The sequence below is a fragment of the Chionomys nivalis genome, chromosome 2 (assembly GCF_950005125.1).
Source record: "Chionomys nivalis chromosome 2, mChiNiv1.1, whole genome shotgun sequence".
Taxonomy (NCBI): domain Eukaryota; kingdom Metazoa; phylum Chordata; class Mammalia; order Rodentia; family Cricetidae; genus Chionomys; species Chionomys nivalis.
Window position 1 is genome coordinate 80244399 of NC_080087.1, and position 21520 is coordinate 80265918.

The 21520-nt window shown below is 41.0% G+C and overlaps 1 protein-coding gene across 1 annotated transcript; it reads left to right on the forward strand.

The window, feature by feature from the left end:
- The first annotated feature begins 15750 nt into the window (after window positions 1-15750).
- Window positions 15751-16530, forward strand: LOC130868925 (glucosamine 6-phosphate N-acetyltransferase-like). The gene has a single exon (XM_057760964.1). It carries the CDS (start codon window positions 15751-15753, stop codon window positions 16267-16269), a length of 519 nt encoding a protein of 172 aa, XP_057616947.1. The 3' UTR covers window positions 16270-16530.
- The last annotated feature ends 4990 nt before the right edge of the window (window positions 16531-21520 follow it).

The following is a 21520-nucleotide window of genomic DNA, read 5'->3' on the forward strand; positions in this document are numbered from 1 at the left end:
TCTGGAACAGCTTCATCCCATCTGTGAGTCCCAGGCTCTGGCCATTGAACAATCATTGGATGGAGATCCCAGTGCTGTTTGAGAAGCAGGTCAGGGACACAGTGTCCAGTTCTTTGACTGTGGTGTTAGTGGCTTGGATAAAGGGCAGAGTCACTAATTCTGTGGATAAGGAGTGGAGGTGCCAGTTGAGAGTCCTTCATCCTCAGAGATCTCAGCCAGCTCTCAGGGCCACAGAATGAAGTGGCCCTCTGCATGACTGCGTGGTTGGTTTCAAGATATGATCCGTAAAGAGAGAGCTAGGATGAATTTCTAGATTCACCCAAACTACCAAATTTAAACCAAGAAGAGATCAATCAATCAACCTAACCAGACCTATAACAACAGAGTCTCTCTGTTTGGGTCTGGCAGTGAGTTGTGGGATGCTCTTACAGAGAAGTTTAGGGGCAGTGTACTGTCTAGTTGCATGTCAACTTGACACAAGCTAGAGTCATGGAAGAGGAGGAAGCTTCAATTGAGAAAATACCTCTATAAGATCCAGCAGTAAGGGATTTTCTTATTTATTGATTACTGGGGGATGGCCCAGCCTATGGTGAGCAGAGCCATTACTGGGCTGGTGATCCCAGTTCTATAGGAAAGCAGGATGAGAAAGTCATGTACCACAAGCCAGTAAGTAGCTCTCCTGAATGACATCTGCCTCAGCTCCTGCCTTCAGTTTCCTGCTTTGTTTGTATTCCTGTCCTGACTTCCTTTCAGTGATAAACTAAAATGTGGAAGTGTAAGCCAAATAAACCCTCTCCTCCCCAAGCTGCTTTGTGGTCATGGTGTTTTATCGCAGTAATAGAAACCCTAACCCAAGCAGAGATTGTGTTATTTCCCAGAGAAGAGGTTTAAACAAAAAAAGCACTTGCTAGGTGAACCCAGAAGAGTCTATTAAAGGGCCTCAAAATTTTATTTAGGTATAAGATAGGGATAAACACTTCCTGATACAGAAGAGATTAGATGCTACAGTGATGCAGCTGCTGTATTCTGTTGTTCTGCCTAGGGGAGATTGGAATCAACCACTCCTGGCTCTAAACACTGAGATAGAGATAGAGATGAGAGAGAGAGAGAGAGAGAGAGAGAGAGAGAGAGAGAGAGAGAGAGTCAGACAGACAGTCAGAGAGAGAGAGAAACACACAGAGAGACAGAGAGATGGAAACGGAAATTACTCTTTTGTTCCCAGCTGCCAAGACACAAAAAATCACACAGATACTATATTAATTACAACACTGCTTGGTCAATAGCTTAGTTATATTTCTGGATAACTACTATATCTTTTTTTTTTTTTGAAAAAAAATTTCTGCCTCCTCCCAGCCTCCCATTTCCCTCCCCATCCCCCAACTCCTCTCCCCCTCTGCCGACTCCTCTCCCCCTCCTTCTGCAGTCCGAAGAGCAGTCAGGGTTCCCTGCCCTGTGGAAAATCCAAGGTCCTCCCTCTTCCATCCAGGTCTAGGAAGGTGAGCATACAAACTGGCTAGGCTCCCACAAAGCCAGTACATGCAGTAGGATCAAAACCCAGTGCCATTGTCCTTGGCTTCTCATCAGCCTTCATTGTCCGACATGTTCAGAGAGTCTGGTTTTATCCCATGCTTTTTCAGTCCCAGTCCAGCTGGCCTTGGTGAGCTCCCAATAGATCAGCCCCACTGTCTCAGTGGGTAGGTGTACCCCTTGCAGTTCTGACTTCTTTGCTCATGTTCTCCCTCCTTCTGTTCCTCATTGGGACCTTGGGAGCTCATTCCGGTGCTCCAATGTGGGTCTCTATCTCTATCTCCATCCATCGCCAGATGAAGGTTCTATGGTGATATGCAAGATATTCATCAGTATGGCTATAGGATAGGGCCATTTCAGGTTCGCTCTCCTCAGCTACCCAAGGAACTAACTGTGGACATCGCCCTGGGCACCTGGGAGCCCCTCTAGGTTCAAGTCTCTTGCTAATCCTAAGATGGCCCCCTTAATTAAGATATATACTTCCCTGCTCCCATATCCACCCTTCCTTTATCCCAACCATCCCATTCCCCCAAGTTCCCCCCATCCTCCCCTTCTCACTTTTCTCTCCCCATCTCCCCTTACCCCCATCCCACCCCACCCCCAAGATCCCAATTTTTTGCCCGGCAATCTTGTCTACTTCCAATATCCAGGAGGATAACTATATGTTTTTCTTTGGGTTTACCTTCTTATTTAGCTTCTTTAGGATCACAAATTATAAGCTCAATGTCCTTTATTTATGGCTAAAAACCAATTATGAGTGAGTACATCCCATGTTCATCTTTTTGGGTCTGGGTTACCTCACTCAGGATAGTGTTTTCTATTTCCATCCATTTGCATGCAAAATTCAAGATGCGATTGGTTTTTTTTTACCGCTGAGTAGTACTCTAATATGTATATATCCCACACTTTCTTTATCCATTCTTCCATTGAAGGACATCTAGGTTGTTTTCAGATTCTGGCTATTACAAATAATGCTCTATGAACATAGTTGAACAAATGCTTTTGTAATATGATAGGGCATCTCTTGGGTATATTCCCAAGAGTGGTATTGCTGGGTCTTGGGGTAGGTTGATCCCGGATTTCCTGAGAAACCGCCACACTGCTTTCCAAAGTGGTTGCACAAGTTTGCATTCCCACCAGCAATGGATGAGTGTACCCCTTTCTCCACAACCTCTCCAGCAAAGGCTATCATTGGTGTTTTTTGATTTTAGCCATTTTGTCAGGTGTAAGAGGATATCTCAAAGTTGTTTTGATTTACATTTCCCTGATCCCTAAGGAGGTTGAGGATGATCTTAAGTGTCTTTTGGCCATTTGAACTTCTTTTGTTGAGAATTCTCTGTTCAGTTCAGTGCCCCATTTTTTAATTGGGTTGATTAGCATTTTAAAGTCTAGTTTCTTGAGTTCTTTATATATTTTGGATATAAGACCTTTGTCTGTTGTGGGGTTGGTGAAGATCTTCTCCCATATCTTAAATTAACCCATTTCTATTATTCTGTGTATTGCCACGAGGATGTGACTTACCAGGTAATATTCCCGCATTAGTCTCCTTCAGCAGCTACATGTCATCTCCTTTACTCTGCCTATTCTCTCTCTCTCTCTCTCTCTCTCTCTCTCTCTCTCTCTCTCTCTCTCTCTCTCATATATATATATATATATATGTTTTTTTTTCAGATTTCCCACCTGGCTTTATTCTGCCCTTCCATAGACCAAAGCAGCTTTATTCATTAACCAAGGGTAATAAAACATAGTCACAGCATACAGAGGGGAATCCCATATCATCTGCCCTTTTCTGTCTAAATAAAAGGAAGGTTTTAATTTTAACATAGTAAAATCACATATAAAAAACAGTTATCAAGCAAGAATTATAGTTACAATATTTAGTCCATTTATATTTGGCAAATTAAGGAAGATACTATCATCTATCATATCTTTGTGAGTCTAAAGTTTTATATCGAATTTATCTTTTATCATAACTAAGGAAAACTATAAATATGACTATATGTATTCAACTCTTCAAAGACCCCAAAAGGATATAATATTACCTAACAGGAGGTACATTGTAAGCAACTTCCGATGTTCTATAATTGACAGAGACATCTCACTACCTGGACAGTCACCCAAAGTTCTTCTGTGATGTTGGGGCATCCACCTTAGTCTACAGGCCCATAATATCCAGCAGACTTTTCCATGAAGGAGGAAATTTGAAGATCCCTTTTACCTTGTATTGGTAGAGTTTATCAGTTGCTTTCATCTGTGTCCTGCTGAATGTCTGGCAGTTTCTTTTGTGAAGCAGGAAGTCTGAAAGATCATCCCATCTTTTGAAAAGTTCAGCAGTCACTTTTCTGTGGCTTCTGCATGTCCAGTTCATACAGCATACCAAGTAGTCCAGGCAAGAGAAGTTTCTTGCCCAAATGGCTAGCCTTGTCACATTGAAGGTAAATACCATAACACATTTCTTCAATGCTCATCAAAAACTCTGAAGTAATTAGTGCCGCCAGAAGCAGACATGTCTCACTGTCAAGAAAAATCTAAGTTATTAAGATCTTTCAAATGCCATATTTTGTAGGTCTTTGTAGTGTTGAAGATTATCTAACTGAAATATATCACTATATATCTAGAAAACCTAACTAACATGACTAAAAGTTTGATTATTTGATGTGGCGTAATAACCAGGCTAACTTAATATGAAACAGCAAAATTTAATGAAGGGAAAGCTTACAACACCAGGGATCCAGCGATGGGCAGGAAATACAAAAGGGGCTGGCAGGGCTCACACCCGCCAGATTTATACGTAAACATTAGCCCGAGGCGAACACGCCCCCCATTGGGCTGGGCTTCCCCTACATCTCCCCCTTTTGTCTAAATAAGACAGAACTAAACCAAATACAACTATATACAATAGGAACAAATAATAAATATAACAAACAATATTGAGCAAGAAACATATAACAAAAGTTTTGCTAAACATTCTATCTCAAGGAGTCTAAATAATGTAGAGAGTAACTACAATTATCTAACCTTCAACTCCATCAAAGATCTGAGAAGGGAATTAATATTACTTAACAAACGAGAGATATCCAAAATGTGCAACAAATGACAGAGACAACTGACTACCTGGGCAATCACCCAAAGTCTCGTTTGCAATGTTGAGTAAACCAACTTTGGCTAAGGCCTAACATAACTGACATACCATTATTAAAGGCAAGGAACTTTCTTAGAACTATCCTACCCTGTCTTGGCAAGATAAGACAATCCTGTTTCATCCACTTATGGATATTCTGTATCTTTGTCAGTAGTTGAGGTATGGGCTTTTCTTAACCCAAAGGCCAGTTCTGCCAAGAAGACAAGCTCCCAGTGGAGTGTCTTTGGTGCTCAACGTTCTCTCGGGAGTAGAGCGGTGTTACCAGGAGTGATTGTGTCTCATTGGCACAGAATTCTAGGTTAGATTAAAGGCCATTTTCTACAGCTCTTTGAAGAGGCTGAACATTATACTATCTATACTAAATATAATCTTTATGTATCTAAAAAACCTGATTATCCTAAAAATAAATATGGCAAACATAATTCTCAATACTTATCTTACTTGAAGACTAAGAGAATAAACAACTGTGCAATGTATGAAGACAATGATCTTCAACTGTAAACAATGTCATTACATATCAAATGTAAACAATGTTATTATATATCAATACAATATAGACAAAGTTATAAGCATACTCTCATACAAAAATAGAGGTAGGAACGCTCATATTCAATATTCAATGTATCAATATACAAGAAACAGTACCAATACAATTTTCTAAAAACAGTAATTCACAAATACCAATCATCCCATCAAACCAGTTAATCCCCCACCTTTTTTAGAAAGTACCCATAATTCCATAAAATATCTCCCCCATCCCCTCAACCCTATACCAACCACTAAATGATGTCCCTAACCCTGAGGGCAAACTCTGTTGGGAGAGGGGACGTTGTCCTCTAAAATTGCTTCCAGCTGTCATGGGGGCAATGTTCTTCTTAGGGGGTCCTGTGAGAGCAAATGATGGTAAAATTCCCAAATTAACCTTAGACCTAAGAAAATTGTAACTAGCCTCTGAGCGTTTTGAGAAGGTCTGACCAGAGTGTTGTCAAAAATGTGCACCATTCAAAATTGTCTCATGCAGTTGGTACCAAAAAACAGGTCTAATTTAGCGCTAATAAAAATTCTTGACGTCATAATAACCAGATTGAGTTGATGTCATGGGGCCCCATCTTCATCCTGGAAATTTCAAAGATTACTGTAGGAAAATTTGTTGCTTGTCATGGGAAATTTAAACATTAACAACAAGGACATATACTGACATATAAAGAAAGACACAGATATGAGGAAAGGCAAAGAAAGTTTATCAAGTATATAATTATTCTTATTCTGTCCCATTTCATGGCTCCTGACCTGAGACAGAAACTCTGAGATATCTCTTAACAACAGGCTTGGGATTGAAGAGGGACTGAGACATAGTCCAACTCTAAAAACCAGCTCTACATATTAATAAAGAAATGTTTGATAAGACGTATATATAAAAAATTAATACTTATAGTACATATATAGTTTTATTGCCGATCCTTAGTGGGTCGTAACTAGTTTCTATCCATCAGTAATTAAATATTCAGGGTCCCTTAAATTCTTTGAAGATGAGTATTTTCCTGTGGAGATAAGAAAAGAACCCTGCCCCCAACCTATCTGTATTTCTTACCATCAGTATGATCGCCATCCTTGTGAATGAATTGTTATTTATCTTTTCCAAGTGGCTTCTCTTCTTTAAACTGAACCTTTATTAATTTTGACGGTATCCACAATTTTTCCTCACTTGTGGAGACAAGAGCAAAACCTGTTCCCCAACACAGCACATCTGGCTTCCATTGTGAGGTTAGCACAACATTGAAATAAACTGGTTGATTTAGTTCAGTAGGCTTTTCCATTATCCAATGTCTTTCTGCAGCCATTGTTCCCTTCTCATTAGCATTGAGAAAATTCAAGGTTAAACAAAGCATTATGTAACCTATTTCTGGGGTGTTTTCCACCCCTTTCTGTTTGTTCAACATATCCTTTATAGTTTGATTTGATCTTTCTATGACTGCTTGACCTATAGGATTGTATGGTATACTTGTAACATGCTTGATATTGTAATAATCAAAAAACCGTTTCATTTTCCTAGAGACATAAGCAGGACCATTATCTGTCTTTATTTGTGTAGGTATACCCATGATAGCCATGACTTCTAATAAATGAGTGATTACTGAATCAGCTTTTTCTAAACTTAAAGCAGTTGCCCATTGAAAGCCAGAATAAGTGTCAATGGTGTGATGAACATATTTTAATTTGTCAAATTCTGCAAAGTGGAACACATCCATCTGCCAAATTTCATTCCTTTGAGTGCCCTTAGGATTAGCCCCTGCAGGCAGTGGCGTTTGGTTACAGAAAGAGCAAGTAGGGCATTTCTTTACAATTTCCTTAGCTTGTTGCCATGTAATAGAAAACTCTTTCTTCAAGCCTTTGCTATTAACATGATTTTTTTATGAAATTCAAAGGCTTGTAGCACACTACCAATCAATAATTGATCAATTTCTGCATTACCTTGTTCTAGAGGACCTGGCAGACCCGTATGGGATCGGATGTGTGTTATATACTTAGGGCAAAGCCTGTTCCTGATCATATCTTGTACCTGGATAAACAATGAGGTTAGTTCTGTATCATCAGGTATAAATTCAGCAGTTTCAATATGTAAAACAACTCTTTCTGCGTATTGTGAATAAGTAACTATATTAATAGGTTCTTTAAAATCCCTTAGCACCATAATAATGGCATATAATTCTGCCTTCTGGACAGAATCATAAGGACTTTGTTCCACCTTACCCAAGTCTTCTGATTTGTAACCTGCCTTCCCTGATTTATTGGCATCAGTATAAAATGTACAGGCTCCAGTTATTGGAGCATCACGGATGATTCAAGGAAGCATCTAAGAAGTTCTCTTTATGAAGTTAAGCCTCTTGCTTTTTGGATAGTTGTTATTAATGTCTCCCAAAAAGTTAACACAAGCTCTTTGCCATGGTTCATTATCTTCCCATAATTTCTTTAGTTCATCAGCAGTGAAAGGCACTATAATTTCTACTGGGTCTATGCCTGCTAGTTGAAGAAGTCTCAACTTGCCTTTTATAATTAACTCAGAGACTTTTTCCACATAAGTTTTCAGTTTCTTACTTGGTTTATGTGGTAAAAAGATCCATTCTAAGATAATATCATCTCTCTGCATTAAAATTCCTGTAGGAGAAATTTTTGATGTTAGTATGATGAGAATACAATCGAGCTCTGGATTCACCCTGTCCACATATGCCTGTTGTAATTTTTCCTCAATCATTGTCAGTTCCTTTTCTGCTTCAGTTGTTAATTCTCTGGGACCGTTCAAATCTTTATCACCATCCAAGGTTTTGTTCAAATGAATTATTAGATGAGGTGTTATCCCAAAAGCTGGTTGTAGACTGGAAATGTCTCCCAACAGTCTTTGAAAGTCATTAAGAGTCCGTTGGCGATCTCTCCTAATTTGTGCCTTTTGTGTCTTAATTTTTTGCAGACCTATTTTATAACCTAAATAATTAACACATTCTCCCCTCTGAATCTTTTCAGGAGAAATCTGCAATCCCCATTTAGGTAAAACTATCTTTATTTCTTCAAACAGTCTTTCCAATGTATCCATGTTTGAATCGGATAACAAAATGTTGTCCATGTAATGATATACTATTGATTTGGGAAATTTCTTGCATATCATTTGCAATTGTTGATTTACAAAATATTGGCACAGGGAGGGGCTATTTAACATGCCCTGGGGGAGGACGGCCCACTGGTATCTCTTCGAAGGTTGGGAATTATTATAAGTAGGTACTGTGAAGGCAAACTTTTCTCTATCTTGTTCTTGTAAAGGTATAGTGAAGAAACAATCCTTTAAATCAATAGTTATGAGAGGCCATCCTTTTGGTAATAAGGAAGGCAAAGGAATTCCAGATTGCAGAGGGCCCATAGGTTGAATAACCTTGTTGATAGCCCTGAGATCTGTCACCATTCTCCATTTACCTGATTTTTTTTTTAACCACAAATACAGGAGAAATCCAAGGGCTGGTAGATTCTTCTATATGTCCAGCATCTAATTGCTCTTGTATCAGCTGTTCTAAAGCCTGTAACTTTTCCTCAGCTAAAGGCCATTGCTTTGTCCATATTGGTTTCTCAGTCAACCATTTTAGAGGCAAGGCTGTTGGTATCTCTGAAGGGACATCAATTGCTTTGTGTTCCTGTACAGCCCGAATGGCCGGTTTTCTCCATTTGTAATATCTTTTAATATTATTCTCAGAAATATAGGCTCTAGAAGTAGCAGGAATGTTAATTTGGGTATTCCATTGTTGTAATAGGTCACGACCCCATAAATTCACTGCAATATTGGCTACATATGGCCTTAATTTTCCTATTTGTCCCTCTGACCCTATGCATGCAACCCATCTCGTGCTCTGCCTTACTCAAGATAGGGTTCCAATTCCCAGGAACTGAACATTTACATCCTGAAGAGGCCAATACGGATGCCAAAATTCTGGGGTAATGATACTTACATCTGCACCTGTGTCCAGTAGGCCAGTAATAAAAATGTCATTTACACACACTCTTAGCTTTGGTCTTTGATCACTTATAGAAGTTTGCCAAAACACATGGAACTCATCCTTCTGATTATTATTGCTTGTAACAGTAGGCATGGGGCTTCCTAATTGTCCTGACGAGGCATGTTCTTCGCAGTAACTGGAAACGACTGAACCATATTTGCCATGGGGGCCTGCGAGGACCCCCCTCTCACGATTCCTGTCTGTAACAGGTTGCCTTGTCTTTCTCTTGTAGACCTGCATTCACTCATCCAGTGTCTGCCTTTCCCACATCTTCTACATAAATCTGAAGGCTGAGTCATCCTATTTCTGTTATTTCTAGATGCATTATTATTATTTCTGAAAATCCGTTGTCTACAATTCCTTTTCATATGACCCATTTTGCCACAATTAAAACATTTGGTATTCTGGTGTCTTCTTTTACCATTGGAAATTGTTTCTTCTACCCATGCTTCAGTGCCATAGTCAAATGTATCAACATTCAGTGTATGCTTCCAAGGGTGCTGATCTGAGCTTTAAAAGCCCCAAGATCCTTTTGCATTCCCCCTTTGCATTTTCAAAAGCCAGACTCAATTATTATACGTCTTGCTTCTGGGTCAGATATCCCTATTTGTACAGCTTTATTTAGTCATTGTAAAAAGTCACTAAAGGGTTCTCTCTGACCCTGTTTAACTCTGACAAATGATTCCATTCTCTGTCCTGGGTCTTACACCCTGTCCCAAGCCCTTAAGGCTGCTGTAGTACATATAGAGAGAGTGTGTTAATCATAATTAGCTTGTTCCTGAGGGTCAGAAAAGAGCCCTTCACCTAGAATTTGATCTAGGGAAATCTCAATTCCCTTCGCTCTTTCCTGCTGTTCTAAAAGTCTAGCCTCTTGCCTGAATAAGCATTTCCAGTTCATTTGCGGTCCACTCTCAAGGACCGCAGAGGCTAATTGCAGCCAGTCAAAGGGTGTGGCCCTGTTTGCTCCAGCCCATGATTTTAGCATCTCTTTAACAAAGGAGTCATGCATCCCAAAAGTCATAACAGCCTGTTTAATTTCTTTGAGATCATTCATATGGACAGGCTCCCATGTATTTTCCTTGATGACCCTAGGGTTTCTGGAACCAATCACTTTCTCTGTTGTTATTACTGGAAAGGCAGGTAGAGCTGTAGGTAGAGCTTTGTGGGAATTGTCCCGGAGAGATTTACCCACAGATGGAGTTAAAATTTGCCTTTCTACCCTTAGCTCCTCTTCATCAGAATTTAGAAATTCCTTATTCACCATTGCCTTCTGCAATGTCTGAATCTCCTGTCCAGAATTATGTTCCAAAGCCTTCATTGAGGATTCTAAAGTATGAAGTTTGTCCATTAGAGATAACATCTCATCTTTGGACATAATTTTCATGGCATAAACCGTGCCTTCTTGTATTGACAATTTTTCTGCCAATCTGTCATAAGCTTTAGACAAAATCCGACTGTCACATTCAGCAGTTTTGATTCTCTCAGTTAATGTTTCAGTTCCTACAGAAAGGGACTGAAGCTTACGATCCAAATCAGCTGTTCCCTCTTCCATAGTAATGAATTTCTCCTTAATATCAGCCTGTACCTTTTCTTAATTTTGCTCAGTTGATCAAGTCATGTTAGACAAAGATCTATTCTCTTCCTGGAGAACTTCAAACTGATTCTTGAGGAGATTGTTGTCAGTCTCAATTGTTTTTAAGCATTCAACCTCTGCCCTAAGAATCCTGGATTCGTCTCGTAAAGACTTTATCATATTTCTATTATCAAACCATATATATCAAACCAAGGAAAACTACAAATCCCAGAAAGATCCATAGATGTGGGGCAACAGATACCTCTTGTAAAATCTCCCACATGGTACAATCAAAAAGGCTGTTAAAGTCTTGAATGGTAACGTTTTCAGACATTTTCAATCAAATATGTATTTATTTTTATTTATAAAGGAAAATTTTTACCTGTAATGACCGCTTCCTGCCAGTGGTGGCGAAGTGCACCTGAGTCCATGTGGCCGAGAAGTCAGAGCCGGTCTGAAAGGAATCCTTGAAACTGAAAGTTAACAGTAAATAGCAGGGGGGAGGGCCAGGAAATTGGGGCAGAGCCGGACTCAGCCTCAGGATGGTTCTGCCTGAGGGGCTAGAGTGGCTGCAGAAGCGGTCCCTTTGTCTTACTTCCGCGGTTGCGGGCTGGCGTGCTGCTCAGCCTTTGATGGTGGGAGCGTCAGGCCAAATCTGCTGCTGTGGCGGCTGTGATGGCATGAACGGGGAACTGCCCTGGTGCCGCAGAGCCACAGGGGCCTGAGCTCTGCTTATTCAGGCAGCGGGGTTGTGCTCATTCAGCTGCGGCTGTACTGCTGCAAACTCAGCCGAGACAGGTGTCCAGTGCTCTCTTTGCCTGATCACTCTGTATGCCTGATTGCAGGCAGTAAACCTCGGTGTTTACCAAGGCAGTGGGGTGGCTTCAAGGCCAGCAGCCTCTGTAAGAGGCTCTGTTTACTCATGCGCGGACCGGCAGGTGGTGCTGGGCACTCTGTGGGTGACGGTGCTTGGACGTGCAGCTGGGTCAAGACCCGGTCAGCGAGCTGAGACACAAAATTGTGCTCTGGTAGACCTGCTAAATGCTAAATCCAAGCGTTCTCTCAATCTAAAGTTCAAAGCCGGATCTGCTGTGCAGCGCCACAGGGCTGCGCTCAGGGGTGGAGGCAGAAAGCCGATGTTGGACGCCAAATTGAAGCAGTGTAATAACCAGGCTAGTTTAATATGAAACAGCAAAATTTAATGAAGGGATAGCTTACAACACCAGGGATCCAGCGATGGGCAGGAAATACAGAAGGGGCCAGCGGGGCTCACGCCCACCAGATTTATAGGTAAACATTAGCCCGAGGCAAACACACCCCCCATTGGGCTGGGCTTCCCCTACAATTATTATAGATGACTATTAATTAACCTGTATCTTTGAATTATACACTACGTTTTAAATGCGCTGCACAAATATAATACCTTAAACAAGAGCAGAAATTCATATACACAATGTATCAAAATCGACCTTAAATTTGTATCAATAGACCAAGATCCAAACAAATGCAAAGTATTCATCTCTATATTATATGCCTCTCATTTTCTTTAGAAATTGACTATGACCACTTAACCATTTATAACCAAACCCTTTTAAATAAAAACAAATAATTATAAACTATTATTTTGGGAATTCAGGAGTTGTTTACTCCAAACTACTTCCTGTTGTTTGGGGGCAAAATAGTTTTAAGGTTCATGAAGACTTTTTGTGGGGGTCTTTTTCCATCAAACCACACTAGCCTGGAAGGAATCCCCAGGTTCTCATCCTTTGTGGAAATAAAAGCAAGACCTTTTTCCAAAGTAACATCAAAATTTGCAGCCCCTACCACTAAAATATATATGATGGTTTAGCTTAGCAGCCCCCAGAATCAAATGTCTCTCTGCAGTTACCTCATTAACATTCAAAAATTCAAAAACACAATAGTATATATAATCCAGACTCTCTGTGTATTTTCCATCTTTATGTGACCTTTTTACTCTTTTAATCTATGACTATCTGTATTCTTTTATTGTTTTACTGTCTCTTTAAAGACTGTTTCATTTTTTAAACTATTTTTTAACTGTCTATGCTCTTTTTCTTCTCTCTCTCAAGCCTATGTATATTATTTTCTAAATACACTGTGATCCATTCAGAGGTATATTTTTGTGTGAATCTGTCTTTATTGTATATCTGTAATCATTTTCTGACTAGGAGTGCCTTTTTGAAAAATATTCTAAGAGGGCATGGCTAGGACCAGCTCCACAGTCCTGCTCATTAGGGCTCCACCCTGTCTAACATAGCAGAGGAATGTTTACCTCCAGCTCTGTGAACAATGCTCACCACCCCAGCTCCAGAGACACAGTAGGTCTATGTCACCATTAAGCAAGTAGTAGCATACTGCTCATAAACACCATTTAAGTGGAGGAGGTCTTAATAGCCAGAGATGTTCTAAAGAAGCTACACAGTTTTTGCGACTAAAGCTGTTTTGGGAAGACTTCTCTTAAAGGAGGTTCACCTCTGCTAACTGCAAGCAAATAGAGCCCACCTGAGAAAACATTGCCACCTAGAAGCCATGCTTAATTCTATTCTTTTGAGATTAGAATTCCTTCCCAAGCTCTCTCAGGTTTTATGTGGATGTAGTTGTCCCACACTGGCACCTGGCTTTATTCTTCCCTGCCATATGCCAAAGCTGCTTTATTCATTAACCAATGATAATAAAACATTTTCACAGCATACAGAAAGAAATCCCACACCAGAGAGAGACAGAGGCAGAGAAAGGTCATTGGCTAAACTGATTAAAAACCCACTAACACTGTCCACAAAACATCAAAGAGCAGTCCGTATCCTCCATACAGAATTCTACCAGATGACTAAGTGCTTGGGAACTCATTTCCCGAGGGCTTATAACCGTGTCAGAACCATTCCAGAACAAATGAGGAGGTGAAGCCTCAGTTCCCTGTCACCTTCAGAGAGAAAAACCTCTAAATCAAATACCACCAAAATGTGTTTCAGAATTATAACCTTAACTATGTTCCTCAGGTATGTGGGTAAGTTTAACACTGAAAAAATCAACCACTGGCTTTGAGAAAATTAATATATTAGCTAGAAAACTATGACCATTTAAAAAGAAGAAAAATAGTCTTAGATTCATACCCACCCATTATTTGGGCACCAAAGAAATGGATTCTGAAGGAAGGGGAGCCCTTGGAATGATGTAGATATCTACTAAACATGAAATTAAAACTGTGATAAGCTGGTGGATTTGGACTAAGCCCCCAGGCAGATCACTGTGGAGTCACTGATTTTCTTAGTAGTGTACGAGTGTTGCCTGTGAACCCATGTCTGCTGCTTAGAGAAGCCGGCTTCCCTCAGGCATAGGTGTTAGCCACGGGTACTAGATGGGGTTAAGTGACCCTTAAGTTCTAGATAACTCACTCCTGTTTCTGACCTGTAAATCCTCCAGCACACATTGCAGCTCCACGGATTTCTGGATAGTCTCAATCTAGAAACAGGAAGAGAAGCCAGTGTCATTCACCATGTTTATTATTTTGCCCTTTCACAAAATACAGTGAGTATCAGGGTCAATGAGGACCCACAAGAAAACTACTTGCTAACAACACACCCACCTCTTACACACATTCTCCCTGGCTGGCCCATCAGAAAAGCAAAGAGCACCCACCTGACTCCCAGAACATGCAGAATCTGAGGCCAGAGACACTACAGGGTTGGTGAGCAGAATCCTCATTTGAATTAGAGCTTTAGAAGGGAAGCATGCCTAAGGGAGGCCAGGGTCAGGCTCAGGACTCACCTCAGAGCACAAGCAAGTCATTCTCTGGCCTTTCCAGGGGAGATACTGATGATTCTAGGTAATTCAGGTTTGTCACATGCAGTAGGTACAGTGAATAAACCAAAGACAGAGGGACCAATCATAGGGTCAGACTGGAAGAGTGAGATTGTGCTAAGTCCTCTTGGTCACTGATGCCAAGCTTTATGGTCAGGCCCAGTTAAATGTGGCAAAGGGGACAGGCTCCACTTTTGGCAGGTGGAGCTATAGGGACAAGGACAAGCATTTCAGGAGAAAGTAAACAAAAGTGTGTCAACCACCCATTCAATGACCACTATTTACTTACTATTAAATTTTCTTTCTTCATTAATTTTTTGTTCTTTTCAATGGCCTCACACTTCTCATTATGTGTCATGTTCCCACAGCACAAGCCACTACCTTCTCACTGAGCAAGTTCAGGCATTTCTTGGGCTGACCTGCACCCTCAGGGTGTCTGACATTGGTTCTTGCCCCAATGCTGTCACCTCTTGGAGGATGACTGATAATCAGTACTGTCTTAGAATTTCTATTACTATGAAGATACAATAACATGACTACTGAAACTCTTATAAAAGAAAACATTTAATGGGTTGGTTTGTGTTTAGATGTTCAGTCCATTATAATTATGGTGGAACATGGCAGACATGGTGCATGAGAAGAAGTTGAAAATTCTACATCTTTGATCCACAGGCCACAGGAGGTAAACTGAGACACTGACCATGGCTTGAGCATAGGAAATCTCAAAGCCCACCTCCACTGTGACACACTTCCTCCAACAAGATCATATCTACTCCAACAAATCCACACCTCCTTACAGTGTCACTCCCTGTGAGTTTCTGTGAGTCAATTACATTTAAACCACCACATTTTACTCCATGGTCCCCATAAGCTTGTAACAATATCAAAATGGAAATACATTCAGTTCAACTGCAAAAGTCCCCATAGTCTATCACAGTCTCAAGAATGTTTAAAAGTCCAAAGTTCTGAAAGTCACACAACCTCTTAGCTGCAATTACCTATAAAATCAAAATAAAACAAAACACATATTTCTAACATATAATTGAACAGTCCAAAACATAGGGAAGGGAGAATAGTGAGGAAATACTGAAATAGTGAGACAAGACTAGAAACCAGCTGGGCAAACACTAAACTCTGCATCTTTACATTTGATGTCAAAATTCTCTCCAGAAACAGCCACATTTTCTCCAGCCATCTCTCCAAAGAATTCTGGAGAAGGCTTTGTTTTGAGGCCTCTTTGTATTGCAGACTTGAATAAAGTGGTTTTTTTTTTTTTTTTGGTACTGGGTCAGTTGACAGAGACTGGCGTCGTCAGCCCCGAGCAGTTCATGAAATCTTTTGAGCATATGAAGAAGTCTGGGGATTACTATGTTACAGTTGTGGAAGATGTGACCCTAGGACAAATGGTTGCCCCAGCAACTCTGATAATAGAACACAAATTTATCCATTCATGTGCTAGGAGAGGGAGAGTAGAAGACATCGTTGTTAGTGATGCACACAGAGGGAAGCAGCTCGGCAAACTGTTATTATCGACTCTGACTTTGCTAAGCAAGAAGCTGAACTGTTACAAGATCACCCTTGAATGTCTACCAGAAAACATTGGCTTCCACCAAAAGTTTGGCTATACAGTGTCTGAAGAAAATTACATGTGTCGGAGGTACCTAAAGTAAAGAACACCATTAAGATAATGCTCCAGGGCTTTCCTGTTCATTTCTGTTGCTGCAGCCCAGTGAGCTCCATTCCTTCTAGACTGGAAGACTGTAGTGGTGACACAAGAGCGTGCCTGTGGCTGCTGCGGCCGCTCTGCGTCACAAGAACACAAATGATCATAAAGGGGATGATTTTTAACCAAAGGAATGTATTTTCAACTTGAATCTTTTCTTTCATTGTATTTTTCTAAAGTTTGTCTTCATTTCTGAAGTAGTCAAGAGTATGGGTGGTAAAGAGTTATATCTGCTCTGTGCTGCTCATTTTTAAATGTATGTATATATATTGAATAAGGCTTTTATCACATGAAATTATTTTTGCTTCATATACCTAAATAGACTTAAGGGTGTGTCATTTTTCACATTGTAGGGAGTTGGACACATCTATTGTTATAACTAGATACTTATTTGCACATCTCAACGTTGCTGATCCTAATACTCCACACAACTTGGACAAGGTACAACAGTTGAAATAACTATTTTACTAAGTGTTGGTATAGGTCTGTGCAGACACCGCACCACCTGTCTCGTCCCTCAAGTGATGTTAGAGTTACCCAAGGGCAGGTCAGTGGATGAGCAGCTCTCAGTGGAGGTACTTTCACCCTGGTTTCCATATTGTTCCATCCCTAAAAGAATAGTAGCTTTTCTATTTATATGATTACAATGGTATTATTGTTCTGACCATTGTCCTGTTTTATTTATTTTAATAATTTTTAAAGGTAGAATTAGACACTTTATTAACAATGTTTCTAATCTTTTTTGTATTCTATGTTATTTACATTAAACTTGTTTATATGAATAGTCAAAAAAAATTCTCTCCAGATCTCCAACTCCATTAACTTTGTGACTATACCACACTTTTTTTTCTGGGGCTGGTTACACTCCCTGTTAGCAAATATCCTTGGCAGGTATCTCATGACTCTGACATTTTTAAGTTCTTGGGTTCTCCAAGGCAATCCAGGCTTCAACTTCACAGCTTCAGTGGCCTTCTTGGGCCTCCATTCAGAGACACCCCTGACACATGCCTGTCATCAGTTGCTTTCCTTAGTTGAGGAGGCAGATTCTATCACTCCTTTCTTCTGTCCTTAACTCAAGAAACACATGGCTGAAGCTGGCAAGTCCTGCTGCTTACTGGGGCCAGAACACGACCCCCTTGTTCTATTACATCTTCACCAATTTTGTTTTCTATGGTTTCCTTCATTTCCTAAACTTGGTTATCCTGAAACTTGCTCTGTAGATCAGACTGGCCTTAAACTCAGTGATCGACCAGTCTCTGCCTTCCCAGTTGCTGGGATTAAAGGTACATGCCACCACACCCTGCTTTAAGTTTTTCTTTAATTTCTTTACACAAATTGGAAATATAGCAAGGTGAGATCTTGCCCTGAGGTCACCACTCCCTTTATTTCATTTCTTAATCTCATTATCTCCTTGAATACAGGAATTAGTTTCATTCCACTTCCTGGTGCTCCTTTTCTCCTCAAATTATATGTTTTACATTTTTCCTTATTCAGTTTTTGTTATTATAAATCCTTTTCATTATAAATCTGTATAAGAATGACCAGTAATAATCATACAACAGGGTAAATGCCTGTCTGTTTTGAGATTTCCTCTGCCAACAGAATTAATCTAAACCTCTTAGCCTCAGGCATACTTTTCAGACAGGGACAAAAAGCAGCCATATTCCTCACCAAAATATTACAAGAACAATTTTGAGGCCACATATTAATACTATTCTCATCTGAAATCTCTTGAGCTAGGCCCCCACAATTCAAATAACACCACTGTCTTCCATGCTCCTACTAGTCTAGTTTATTAAGCAGCACTTAAAGCATTCTACGGCTTCCCTAACCCAAACCCCCAAAGTCCATATTATTCCTAACAAAAACATGGTCCTGCTTATCACAGCAATAAGCAATATTCCAGTCCCTGGTACCATCTTCTGTCTTAGGGTTTCTGTTGCTGTGAGGAGACACTATGACCACAGCAATCTTACAAAGGAAAACATTTAATTGTGGCGGCAGGCTTATAGTAGAATTTCAGTCCATTATCATCATGGTGGGAAGCATGGCGGTATGCATGTAGACATGGTGCTGGAGAAGGAGCTGATACATCTTGATCCACAGGCAACAGGAAGTGGTCTGAGACACAGGCATATCTTGAACATAGACTACCTCAAAGCCAACCTTTGTGAAACACTTTCTCCAACAAGGACACACCTACTCCCACAAAGCCACACCTCCCAATAGTGCCACCCTTGCAAAGCTTATAGAGGCCAATTACATTCAAACTAACACAAGGACTTGGGTTCTGAGAGCTTGTCCCATATCGACCTCCAGCCAGCAAGTCACCCTCTAGGGAAAGGGGAAAGGGGACAGCCATTATGAAGACCTGAAGGTCTGCAAAAAGGTGGTAGTCACCCAGAGCACACAGTGTGATGGAAGCACATGACTTGTGAAGGAATCTTAATTGTTGGGGGACAGAGTACCTAGGAGCTCAAATAAAGCAAGGGAGCATTAAACAGAATCACTGAGCAGGAAGGGGGTCCTTAATGTTGGTAGCACAAGGTTGTATTCTCAAAGAAGCCACTCTGCCAATAGATTCATCCTGCAATATCCAGGAACCTGTGCACCTCTGGGTAACCATCAGTCAGGTGCTCCCACCACCAGGACTTGGAGCCACTCCTCAGGTCCACCTGCTGAAACTCAGCTGCAATCTCCACTGTCTGACTCTGGGGAGATCCTGTTCCTCCTCTGCCCTCAAGGGAGTGGTGGGAAAGCCAGCTGCTCACAGACAACTAAGAACAGGGTCTGCTGAGGTGGAGTGTGCAGCACATCATCCCCCTTCTAGGGCGACCCTGACACCCAGAAGCCAAGTGTTCCCTCAGGCCCAGATAGAATCTGTCCCATTGTGGCTGTCACACCCTTCTGATCTTCCAGGTGAGGGTACTACTCCATGCCCTTGGGAATACCATTTTCCCACTGTTTAAGATACTGTCTAGAATATTCCATACCATCCCTTCCAGGCCCATGTACACAGATCTGAAGTGACTGAGCCCTAGGGAGCATAGCTTCATAATTACAGACAGAAGTGCTGGGCTCTGAGTGTCCAACCATTGTGTCTAGACCCTTGCCCTTCCCTGTGACCTGGGTCTTGCCTTGGTTCCCCATCACTAGGTTGTGCCATCACACCCTCCACATGAGGCCCTGTGGGTCAGCAACTGTGCCTGTCTGAGAACAGAGATTGGGGCTGTAAAAGCAGCCACGCTTGTCTCAGGGATGACAGGGTCACATGATTTTTAAAAGGAGCATGTTTGCCTTTTTAGAGCAGTGGTTCTCAGCCTTCCTAAAGCTGCAACTCTTTAATACATTTTCAGATGCTTTGGTGACCCTAACTATAAAATTATTTTCATAACTATAATTTTGCTATTGTTCTGAGTCATAATGTAAATATATGATATGAAGGACATCTGGTATGCAACCTCTGTGAAAGGGTAATTCCTAACCTCTCTCAACGGGGTCAAGACCCACAGGTTGAAAAAAACTGCTCTAGTGGATGCTTCCTGCCAGAAGAGCAAAACAATCAGAACAGAGGACATGGGAGGGCTGACACTGGACAAAGAACACTTTCAGGGGATAGAATAGAAGGTTCGAGATGCAGGGGCTCTGGTGGGGGGGGTGTGATGGGAAGAAGTAGGAAGCAGTGTGATGTGACGGGTGTACCCACAGGAGACTGGAAGGGTCGCAGTGGGGTTCCAATGTCATCTGTGGTCATGTCGGGGGAAACACAGTCAGCAATGGAGCTTATGGAGTTCAACTCACCAAACAGCAAAGCTAAACCCTGGGGAGGCAAAGCTGCCCTTGGCAGGGAATAGTCTCCAAAATGCCCCTTGCTTCTGCTGTGCTTCCTCCTGCTTGCTGTTGCCTATCTTCCTGCTGTATTTGGCACGGTGTGATTACTATGTGAAAGGATCTCCTGTATCTAGGATAGTGTGATTGTTTCTTGGTGAAATCCCACTCCTCACTGGACAGTTCACTTGCAGATCATAATGAAGATGATTTTTATAAGAGCAATGATGCTTATTAGATCAATGATTAGACTCAAATTTCTGAGTCAGCCTAGAAGATACAGGTAGCTAAGACTGGTAGTGAAGATGATTAGGAAAATGGTTTGTGTTATTCTGCCAATTGCTCCACTAAGAGATAAAAAAAAGATAAAATAGGCTAAAAGTCGCCTTCCCCTTTGTTGGATGTGAGATTTGCAGAGGATGGAAAATGATAACAAAGAAGTCTCGTGCAGTATAGACCCGTGAACTCTGCCTGTGGGCAGACAGACTGATGACTAAAGAAAGTGATTATGTCCCTCCACCCAAGTTTAGGCCTGAGTTCCTTGGTTATGTTGCTTACAGAATAAATCACAGGTCCCATATGGACCGTGAAAAGGCAAAGTCGTGGAAGGAAATTAAATTACCCTACTGTTTGTAAAGAAAAATAGATGGTTGGCTGAACTGGAATGAAGTTTTGTAGGTGTCTGCCAAGAGAAGGAACTGACTAAAATATACTTGGCTTCTTTAAAACTTTGCTAAGAATCATTGCTTTGTGGTAAAGATGTTAAGGTGGGGAGATTAACATAAAGAAATAATTTTAACTACTTGTGGGCTTCTAAGGAAAACATGTAACTTGTGATCCTACTGTGATTTCTCTCTGGGCAAAGATTTATATTTGTTTTGGAAAATATGCAACTTGTAGTTGTGAGATAATCTTTTCTTGGAAAGAATTTTTTGTCTTAGGAGGAATAAGAGATAAATAAAAGAAATAAGAGTAAAATAAGAAACATAGGAGGAAAACATTAAGGAAGAGAAACAGCACAGGGAACGAACAGAAGAAGCGGCAGAAAGAGAAAAATGAAAAGAAAAATTAAGTTCGACCCCTCAGATAAAGTCTCCTGGGTGTCTGTGCAGTTCCACTGATGCCACATCTCCTCTCCAGTTACTCTGACCTGCTGAGAGCTTGTTCTCCCAGCAAAACTGTCCCTGTGGACACTTTGGCATGGTCATTCTTGTGGGACCATCTGCACCTTAGCGTGGTTTGGTATTGTGCCTCTTGTGAGAACAGCCACACTGTTAGTGCCAAGAGTTCTGGGGCAGGAGAAGAGCTGTCCAGCAACCAGCCACAGTGACTGGTGCTCAGCTCCACACACGACTCCTGGCTTTTGTGAA